Source organism: Ranitomeya imitator, chromosome 3 (assembly GCF_032444005.1).
Source record: "Ranitomeya imitator isolate aRanImi1 chromosome 3, aRanImi1.pri, whole genome shotgun sequence".
Taxonomy (NCBI): domain Eukaryota; kingdom Metazoa; phylum Chordata; class Amphibia; order Anura; family Dendrobatidae; genus Ranitomeya; species Ranitomeya imitator.
The window spans coordinates 447,424,185-447,435,509 of record NC_091284.1 but is presented as its reverse complement, the minus strand read 5'-3'; the positions used below and the strand labels follow the sequence as shown (position 1 = coordinate 447,435,509).

The 11,325-nt window shown below is 48.1% G+C and overlaps 1 protein-coding gene across 1 annotated transcript; it reads left to right on the top strand.

The window, feature by feature from the left end:
* Nucleotides 1-651: 651 nt before the first annotated feature.
* LOC138671658 (zinc finger MYM-type protein 1-like) lies at nt 652-2,563 on the top strand. The gene is made up of 3 exons (XM_069759828.1): nt 652-1,225; nt 1,514-2,425; nt 2,538-2,563. Exons 1-3 carry the CDS (start codon nt 652-654, stop codon nt 2,561-2,563), a joined length of 1,512 nt encoding a protein of 503 aa, XP_069615929.1.
* The last annotated feature ends 8,762 nt before the right edge of the window (nt 2,564-11,325 follow it).

Below are 11,325 nucleotides of genomic sequence, written 5' to 3'. Positions count from 1 at the left end.
AGGAAAAGCTGAGGAGGAGAAATCACTTTAAAAAATCAAAGGGTCATTTTTAAAATATCTAAGCAATAGAAATGAAGACGCGGAATTCCAAATGTTGGAACAACAGGCTTCTATTGCCTCTGAAATATCGAATGTGGAAATAGAATTTGTTTCTCATGCTGAAAATAGTGAACTACAACCATCAATATCTGGTGGTAGATCTGATCAAAGTACCAGTACTGACATGGAGGCTGGTACATCTATAGAAATACTACGCAAAGACTATTCGGACGATCCCGCTATGTGGACGGTAATCAATGATGACTTACGCCTACATGTAGTAAAACTCGGCCCCACACAAGTTAAAGATTTCGATTTTCCTTTGGACACTAATCGTAGAAAATTTTCTTGTGTTCACTATAAACGTCGTCTTGTCAATGGTGAAAGTCTTGAACGCAATTGGCTAACGTATTCTATTCAGAAAAATTCATTTTTTTGTTTTTGCTGCATGTTGTTTCCAGACTCATCACTTCAACTAGGAATCATCAAACACTCAGCCTTAGGTACTGATGGTGTAAATGACTGGAAAAACATATCTGCTATTTTAGACAGCCACGAAAAAAGCAAAGATCACATGATTAGCTTTCAAAAATGGAAGGAACTCGACTTAAGATGAACAAGACCATTGACGAAGAACAGTTACGCAAAATTGAAGAGCAAGAAAAATACTGGCATCAAATATTAGAAAGGTTGATAGCTCTAGTGAGGGTACTAGGTACGCAAAACTTAGCGTTCCGTGGATCAAACGATGCATTGTTTGCATCTAATAATGGGAACTTTTTGAAATTTGTGGAGTATTTGGCTATGTTCGATCCCGTCATGTGTGAGCACATTCGGAAAATCCGGGACAAAGAGATTCATGCACATTATTTGGGAAAAAAAATACAGAATGAGATGATTCAACTGCTAAGTAATGGTATTCAGGAAAAGATTCTTGACGATGTCAAAGTAGTGCTGGATTGTACTTCAGACGTGTCTCATGTTGAACAAATGACTACCATTGTTCGGTTTGTTTCCACATCAGAAGACAAAAAGTTTGAAATTAAAGAGCACTTCTTGGGATTCATTACTGTTTCTGATACAACTGGAGGTGGTTTGACAGCCACTGTCTTGAACAAATTTGAAGAACTGTCGCTCTCTGTGGATAACTTACGAGGGCAAGGCTACGACAATGGGAGCAACATGATGGGAAAAAACATTGGACTACAAAGACGAATTTTGGACATAAACTCACGTGCATTCTTTGTGCCTTGCAGCTCCCATTCTCGAAACTTAGTCGTCAACGATGCCGCTAAATGTTGTTTTGGAGCGACAACTTTTTTCCTGTTAGTTCAAAATCTCTACGTATTTTTCTCTTCGTCAACTCAGCGTTGGGAAGTACTCGTGTGTCATTTGCCATCTCTGACTCTAAAACCTCTAAGCAAAACAAGGTTGGAAAGTAGAATTGATGCTCTGGCCCCCCTCCGTTACTAATTGAGCGAAGTCCATGATGCCCTAATGGACATAGCAGAAAATATTAATCTCACAGGAAGCTCTGGAAATGTCTCCCGGCTAGAAGCTCACGGTCTTGCTAAACAAGTTGGAACCTTTTCTTTTGTTACATCTGTTCTAGTATGGTTCAACATTTTGACAAGTAGGTTTCTTCAGCCACAAGAATTCGATTTAGCTGCTGCTTCTCAACACCTTGACAAAACAAAGAAATACCTGCAATCATTAAGAAGCAATGAAGAGTTTGAGAAGCTGTTAGTTGATGCGAGGGAAATCGCAGAAGAGCTTGGCATACCGGCTAATTTTGAGTCAAGTTCTGCGCCAAAACGTTTAAAGAAAAAAACCAGACAGTTCTCTTATGAAGGGAAAGATGAGCCCATAAGAGATGAGAAACAGAGTTTCAAAATTAACTTTTACGTTGCGATCTTAGATACTGTTATAAATTCAGTTGATGAGCGGTTCACTCAGCTGAAAGAAATGGAATTGAAATTTGGATTTTTGTACCACATCCGTTCACTTGAGGGAAAACCAAGCAAATTTGTTCTGGATAAGTGTAAAGCTCTGGAAAAGTCTCTTACACACAACGAAGTAAAATACATTGATGCCATAGAGCTATGTGGTGAACTGCAGGCAATGTCAAAATGTGTTCCAGAAGATTCATCACCAAAAGACGTTCTTGAACTTTTGCTTAAATCTGACTTGAAAGAAAGTGTCCCCAGCCTGGTGGTGGCTCTAAGAATTCTTTTGACTCTGCCTGTGTCCGTGGCCTCAGGAGAGAGAAGCTTCTCAAAACTAAAGCTAATTAAAACATATTTAAGGGCAAATATGACGCAAGAGAGCTTGGTTGGGTTGGCAACAATTTCGATAGAATCTGAAGTTGCTAAACAAATTAATCTCGGTGACTTAGTGTCATCCTTTAAAAAAATAAAGGCAAGGAAGCAAAAATTTTAATTACCTATGGTCATTTTTGTTTTGTGTTATTGATAACTTTGTATATATTTGTCCTATAGAACTTCTCAGAAGATTAAAGAGTTAGGAGAGAGTTAATTAATCATTGTTGTTGTGGTTTATTTTGCTTCTAAATTTATATCCCAAGTTTTCATCTACTGCTAAGAATAGTAGGGGCGCAACAAAATAGTTTCACCTAGGGCGCCGTAATCTCTCGGGCCGGCTCTGCTTTACAGAATGTTCACAATGGCAAGGAGGGCAGGGTTAAGGAGTCGGTGGAAAATGATGCGGGAATTATGAGGTCCTAAACCCCACATGGAGGGAGGCCATCCAAGTGACATATGCAGTTCGGAGGCAGAGGAGGTGGCCACTCTGCCAAGACAGCACAGCAAAAGAAGGAGCAGGGTGCAAATGTACACTGGGCAGCCCCTAGCCAGTACATCGGCTGCTACTGCTGCTGCTGCTATAATCATGTCAGAAGAGCTCCCTCTCCTGGCATTTATTCAGGGAATGCGTTGTCGACAAGTGACAGGTGGTTTGCACTCTGTGCCATCAGACCCTGAAGTGAGGAAAAAAATTTATGAACCTAAGCACCAACTGTATGACGAGTCATCTGAATTCAAAGGACGGGTGGCAGTGGAGTACACACCTTAAAAACTGTGACAGATCTGAGCCTCCTGCTCCCTCTTCTGCTGTGGTCTCAAACTCTTTCTCCCATTCATGATAAACAGAACCATCTGTCTCCCAACATTTAGATGATGTGACAGCATTACTGTAAGGTGGCCAGGGTGGTAGTTGTGTCAACAGGCTATAGTGTTCCCACACCCTGGTGCCCCACAGATGAAATACAATGTCCCTTCTGCTACACGTGCAGTGTGGGCAGCAGTACACTCATGTTTACTGTCAGAGTCCCCTCAGCTTCTTTCATTCCGGCTCCGTATCCACGAGCTCCACAAAACATTTCAGAGACAATGTCCTTTTTCAACAGTTCAACTTTACTTATTAGTAGGGTTTCCATCACAAATACAACACAGTGAACACAGAGTGGCATCTCTCAAGCTCTCCCTAAATTCCGGTCAACCTCTATTCCTTCTGGCAATCCCTGCCTCGCTTCTGGCAGTCCCTGTCTCGCTTCCGAAATCCCTGCCTCGCTTCTGGCAATCCCTGCCTTGCTTCTGGCAATCCCTGCCTCTTCAGACAATCTCTGTCCCGTCCATGCTTTTAGGCCCACCAGCTTTCTGCCATTCCGGTGGTCCTGCTCGAGGTATATGGTAACAGGCTTGTTGTCTCAGCTGCCGCTAGTCCCTGCTGTAAGTTTCTAATCCTCCTTGGAATGGTCATGTTTAAGCTGGACACCCAGCCTGGGGCCCCTTCTTACCGAAGCAACCTTATCCCCATGGCTGTCAGACTGTCACTGCTGCTCTCAACTGAACTCTAACCAGGAAGTGCCTCCCTATATCCCACTGCTCTATGCTGCACTAGTCTATAGCTCCTCCCAACTGGAAAACCCCTAATGCTCACTATACTAATCTATCTTATTCGATATCTCTATGGTGCCCCCACTATTCTAATCCCACTATCGCCCTAAACTACCTTCTATTGTATACCTAAGCTTACAAACAGTACATATCAAATACATCCATAACAATATTACATGAATACATTAACATTGGTAAAGGACAAGGTACCGCACTGAGTCCATGTGAACAGTGTCCAAAGAGGGGGAGGCATGTGATGACCTCGGTCACCTCCTTACATGACCACCACTATTAGTGTCACCGAGTATCTCCACACCGTCTCTTAGAAGTGATCAGCTTTTCATCCCCCAAATCCTCGAGAGAAAGAGGAGATGCCAACCTAGCCACCATGAGCCATGGTCCTGAATGACAGCATTGCAAAATTACTGGCCTTTGAAATGCTGCCATTCTGGCTTGGGGAGTCCTACAATTTTAAATATGTTGGTGGCCGTGCAGCAGTAAGTTGTTCCCAGCTGCCACTGCTATTCCAGGTGGGCAATCTCTGCCCTGCACAAATATGTTGCAGATTAAATAAAGTGTGCATAGGAACATTTTTGTGGGAAAAATGTGATTTTTTTATTTTCATGACCCTACATTATAAAGTTCTGTGTAGCACCTTGGGGTTTACGGTGCTCACCACACTACTAGATGCATTCCTTGAGAGGACTAGTTTTCAAAACAGCATCAATTGTGGGGGGTTTCCACTGTTAAAGAACATCAAAGGCTCTGCAAACACGACATGGCGTCTCTTATCGATTCCAGCCATTTCTGCGTACAAAATGTCAAATGGTGCTCCTTTCCTTCCAAGCCCTGACATGCGCCCAAACAGTAGTTTTCCAACTAATATAGTGTATCAGCATACTCAGGAGAAATAGCCCAACAATTTTTGGGTCCATTTTCTTCTGGTACTCTTGTGAAAATAAAAAAATTTGAGGCTAATTTAAAATATTGGTGAAGAAAATATAAATATGGATTTTTTCCTTTCTCATTGCTTCAGTTCCTGTGAAGCATCTAAATTGCTGATAAACTTCTTGAATATATTTTTAAGCACCTTGAGGGGTGCAAATATTAGAATGGTGTCACTTTTGGGTCCTCTAAAAGTCACTTCAAATGTAATGTGGTCCCTAAAAAATGGTTTTGTACATTTTGTTGGAAAAATGAGAAATTGCAAACTTTTAACCCTTCTAACTTTCAAGCAAAAAAAAAATGTTTCCAAAATTGTGCCTATGTAAGGTAGACATGTGATAAAGGTTATTTCATGGGCGGACATACCGCATATGCAGCCTTTGCGGCTGCCCTGGCACCCGGAGGTGGAGGGGGGCCCTGCAGGGTGGCTAATAATGAGGACAATCTGGCCTGTTTATCCAGCCCCAAGACTCCGGGGTCCCCTGACCAGATTGCCCTCATGTGCAGCGGGCAGGAAGTGATCCCTGCAGCTCTGCTGCCTACAAGAGAAAAAATAGCAGGGGAGTGGAGCTACATTGATCTGTCCTGCTTCCTGCCCACGCTTCCTCTCACACAGACAGCAGCACCGCTGGATGATGTCATCATTCAGCAGCCGCTGTACCAGAGAGAGGAAGCTGCTGACGGTGATGCTTCAGCTGCGGGAAAGCGTGCGGACAGGTGAGAGGTGCTGTGTGTGTCTGTGTGTAGGTGGAAGAGAGGGCAATGATGGGGGTGGTGAGGAGAAGGCAATGATGGAGTGATGGAGAGGGCAATGATGGGAATAGTACGGGGAGGAGGAAATGATGGAAGTGGTGGAATGGGCAATGATGGTAGTAAGGGAGAAGGCAATGATGGAGGTGATGGAAAGGGCAATAATGGGGGTGGAGGGAAGAGGAAATGAAGGACGTGGTGGAATGGCAAGGATGGTGGTGGTGGAAAGGGCAATGATGGGGATAATGGGGGAGGAGGAAATTATGGAGGTGGTGGAAAGGGCAATGATGGGGGTGTGGGAGAAGAGAATGATGGTGGTAGTGGAAAAGACAATGATGGGAGCGGTGGAGAAGAAGACAATGATGGGAGCAGTGGGAAAGACGGCAATGATGGAAGTGGTGGAGAAGGCAATGATGGAGGTGATGGAAAGGGCAATGGCGGGAGTGATGGAGAGGGCAATGATGAGGTGGTTGAGAGAAAGCAATGATGGAGGAGGTGGAAAGAACAATGATGGAGGTGGTGGGGGAGAATGCAATGATGGTGGTTGTGGAGAAGGCAAAGATGGAGGTGGTGGAAAGGGCAATGATGGGAGTGATGGAGAGAGCAATGATGGGGTGGTAGGGGAGAAAGCAATGATGAAGGTGGTGGAAAGGGCAATGATGGTGGTGATGGAAAGGGCAATAATGGGGGTGGAGGGGAAGGAGGAAATGATGAAGGTGGTGGAATGGGAAATGATGGGGTGGGGGAGAGGAGGACAATGATGAAGGTGGTGGAATGGGCAATGATGGGGTGGGGGAGAGGAGGACAATGAGGTGTGTGGGGGATTGGGATGGGAGGAAGGGGGATTTAAAATGGACTTAGGAACAGGGGGAGGTGGTGGAAGACATTATTATCGCTTATTATGTCTAACACAGTCCCTTAGTATATACTGTACTCACTTACTATGTTATTATGTCTAACACAGTCTCTTAGTATATAGTGGACGTACTTATTATGTATAACACAGTCCCTTAGTATATAGTGTACTCACTAATTCTGTATAACACCATCCTTAGTTACATAGTTTCCTCTTTAATTATGTATAACACCGTCCCTTATTACGTACCATCCTCTCTAGTTATATATGGTGCCGTCCCTTATTATATAGCCTCCTCTGCTGTTATGTACAGTGCTGTCTCTTACATAGTGTATTCTTGTTAATTTTGTTACTCACAACGCCCTCTTTTATTACATAGTCCCCTCTCTTTTTAGATATAAAATGACTGCTGATGGAGGAGCCGGTAACCAGACGACCAGTCCGTCAGCTCCTCCATTAGAAAAGAAGCTTCCACATGCTCCATCAGCCATCACTGCATTATACATCTAACAAGACATGAAGGTATGTAATAAAAAACATGGCTCTATATAATCCAATATGTAAGGGATGGTACTGTACATAGCAAGAGAGGGCACTGTATAGCAAGGGACGGCAATATACATAATAAAGGAGACTATGTAATATATATACATGTATGTGTGTGTGTGGCTATATACTGTATACACATATATATATATATATATATATATATATATATATATATATATATATATATATACACAGGGTCGTATTTAGAATTTCTGCTGCCCTAGGCACTTTTCGTGCTGCCTCCCCCACTGGTGAGTATGACTAAAGGTACCGTTACACTAAACGATTTTCCAACGATCACGACCAGCGATACGACTTGGCTGTGATCGTTGGTAAGTCGTTGTGTGGTCGCTGGGGAGCTGTCACACAGACAGCTCTCTCCAGCGACCAACAATCAGGGGAACGACTTCGGCATCATTGAAACTGTCTTCAACGATGCCAAAGTCCCCGGGTAACCAGGGTAAACATCGGGTTACTAAGTGCAGGGCCGCGCTTAGTAACCCGATATTTACTCTGGTTACCATTGCAAAAGTAAAAAAAAAAAAAAAAAACAGTACATACTCACATTCCGATGTCTGTCACGTCCCCCGGCGTCAGCTTCCCGCAGTGACTGTCAGAGCCGGCCGTAAAACAGAGCGGTGATATCACCGCTGTGCTCTGCTTTACGGCCGGCGCTGACACAGTGCAGGGAAACTGATGGCGGGGAACGTGACAGACATCAGAATGTGAGTATGTAGTGTTTTTTTTTTGTTGTAACTTTTGCAATGGTAACCAGGGTAAATATCGGGTTACTAAGCGTGGCCCTGCACTTAGTAACCCGATGTTTACCCTGGTTACAAGTGAACACATCGCTAGATCGGTGTCACACACGCTGATCTAGCAATGACAGCGGGTGATCCAGTGACCAAAAAAAGGTCCTGATCATTCCCCACGACCAACGATCTCCCAGCAGGGGCCTGATCGTTGGTTGGCGTGACACAAAGATATCGTTAGCGGGATCATTGCTACGTCACAAAAAGCGTGACGTTGCAACGATATCCTTAACGATATCGTTATGTGTGAAGGTACCTTAATGCAGACACTGTCGGCAGTGACTTGGGCTCCTTTCACCTCAGTGATTTTTGCCATTCATGGCAGATCCGGCAGTTTTTCTGCACCTGCGGATCACTTACGGCAACAGTGCGTTCGGTCTCATTCATTCCCTATGGGACTTGCGGACATGTGCGGCATTTGCTGTTTTGCTGCAATCCGGCAAATGCAGTACTTGCAGCAGCGGAAAAAAAAACGCTGCTAGCAGTGTTTTTTTGTCTCACCACAAGCGCCGCACATGTCCGCAAGTAGCCATCACTACCTGTCCCTGCAACTTGCTAGCTCATCCCTTACAATCCCTCACTGACCTAAAACTACACTATAAAACTTTAGAAAAACAATTACCTGACATATTCCTATGATAATGAGGGCTCCAGGCTATGGTGTAAGTGCATTGTTTTCCCTGCAGAAGACTTCAGGAAGACGGCCGCCATAGGAGGCGCATGCGCAGACTGAGATCGCATCTGGACCAAGATCACAATCTCCACATGCGCTGCCTCCATTGGCCCACAGCTTCAGAAATATGTCCACCAGGAAAGGAATGCACTCCACTTAGCTGACTGCCAACATCGAGCCTGCAGCATTGCACCGCTGGGACACCCCCTCCTCCCATTCAGGGCCCGCAGCATTGCACCGCTGGGACACCCCCTCCTCCCATTCAGGGCCCGCAGCATTGCACCGCTGGGACACCCCCTCCTCCCATTCAGGGCCCGCTGCATTGTCCCACTTCTGCCACTGCAGACTTCCGGAGGAAGGGACTCGGCCTCCTGTGATCTTACTTACAAGAAAGACCATTACTACAGGACAAGGTATGTTATTACAGGACGGGGGATGGGATCACTGGACTGGAAACGTTAATACAGGACAGGGGACGTTATTACAGGACAGGGGACGTTATTACAGGACAGGGACATGTATATGTATCACAGATACACTGCACAGGGGGGCACAGTATACACACATATATACACCACACAGTGCTCCATACTGTATAATGGCTCCACATGGTGCTCCGCTCCGTACACATGTGGCTCCGCACACACACCCGGCTCCGCTGCGTACACCTCGCACACACCTGGCTCCGCACACCTCGCACACACCCGGCTCCACTCCGTATGCCTCGCACACACCCGGCTCCGCTCCGTACACCTCACACACACCTGGCTCCGCTCTGTACACCTCGCACACACCCAGCTCCGCTCCGTACACCTCACACACACATGGCTCCGCTCCGTACACCTCACACACAAGGCTCTGCTCACCTCACACACACAAGGCTCAGCTCCGTACACCTCACACACACCCAGCTCCACTCCATACACCCCCGTACACCTCCGCTCCGTACACCTCGTACACACCCGGCTCTGCTCCGTACACACCCGGCTCTGCTCTGTACACCTCGTACACACCCGTCTCTGCTCCGTACACCTCGTACACACCCGGCTCTGCTCCGTACACCTCGTACACACCCGACTCTGCTCTGTACACCTCGTACACACCCGGCTCTGCTCCGTACACCTCCGGCTCTGCTCCGTACACCTCGTACACACCCGGCTCTGCTCGGTACACCTCGTACACACCCGGGTCTGCTCCGTACACCTCGTACACACCCGGCTCTGCTCCGTACACCTCGTACACACCCGGGTCTGCTCCGTACACCTCGTACACACCCGGCTCTGCTCCGTACACCTTGTACACACCCGGCTCTGCTCCGTACACCTCGTACACACCCGGCTCTGCTCCGTACACCTCGTACACCCCGCTCTGCTCCGTACACCTCGTACACACCCGGCTCTGCTCCGTACACCTCGTACACACCCGGCTCTGCTCCGTACACACCCGGCTCTGCTCTGTACACCTCGTACACACCCGTCTCCGCTCCGTACACCTCGTACACACCCGGCTCTGCTCCGTACACCTCGTACACACCCGACTCTGCTCTGTACACCTCGTACACACCCGGCTCTGCTCCGTACACCTCCGGCTCTGCTCCGTACACCTCGTACACACCCGGGTCTGCTCCGTACACCTCGTACACACCCGACTCTGCTCCGTACACCTCGTACACACCCGGCTCTGCTCCGTACACCTCGTACACACCCGGCTCTGCTCCGTACACCTCGTACACCCCGCTCTGCTCCGTACACCTCGTACACACCCGGCTCTGCTCCGTACACCTCGTACACACCCGGCTCTGCTCCGTACACACCCGGCTCTGCTCTGTACACCTCGTACACACCCGTCTCCGCTCCGTACACCTCGTACACACCCGGCTCTGCTCCGTACACACCCGACTCTGCTCTGTACACCTCGTACACACCCGGCTCTGCTCCGTACACCTCCGGCTCTGCTCCGTACACCTCGTACACACCCGGCTCTGCTCCGTACACCTCGTACACACCCGGGTCTGCTCCGTACACCTCGTACACACATGGCTCTGCTCCGTACACCTCGTACACACCCGGCTCTGCTCCGTACACCTCGTACACACCCGGCTCTGCTCCGTACACCTCGTACACACCCGGCTCTGCTCCGTACACCTCGTACACCCCGCTCTGCTCCGTACACCTCGTACACACCCGGCTCTGCTCCGTACACCTCGTACACACCCGGCTCTGCTCCGTACACACCCGGCTCTGCTCTGTACACCTCGTACACACCCGTCTCCGCTCCGTACACCTCGTACACACCCGGCTCTGCTCCGTACACCTCGTACACACCCGACTCTGCTCTGTACACCTCGTACACACCCGGCTCTGCTCCGTACACCTCCGGCTCTGCTCCGTACACCTCGTACACACCCGGCTCTGCTCCGTACACCTCGTACACACCCGGGTCTGCTCCGTACACCTCGTACACACCCGGCTCTGCTCCGTACACCTCGTACACACCCGGCTCTGCTCCGTACACCTCGTACACACCCGGCTCTGCTCCGTACACCTCGTACACCCCGCTCTTCTCCGTACACCTCGTACACACCCGGCTCTGCTCCGTACACCTCGTACACACCCGGCTCTGCTCCGTACACACCCGGCTCTGCTCTGTACACCTCGTACACACCCGTCTCCGCTCCGTACACCTCGTACACACCCGGCTCTGCTCCGTACACCTCGTACACACCCGGCTCTGCTCCGTACACCTCGTACACACCCGGCTCTGCTCCGTACACCTCGTACACACCCG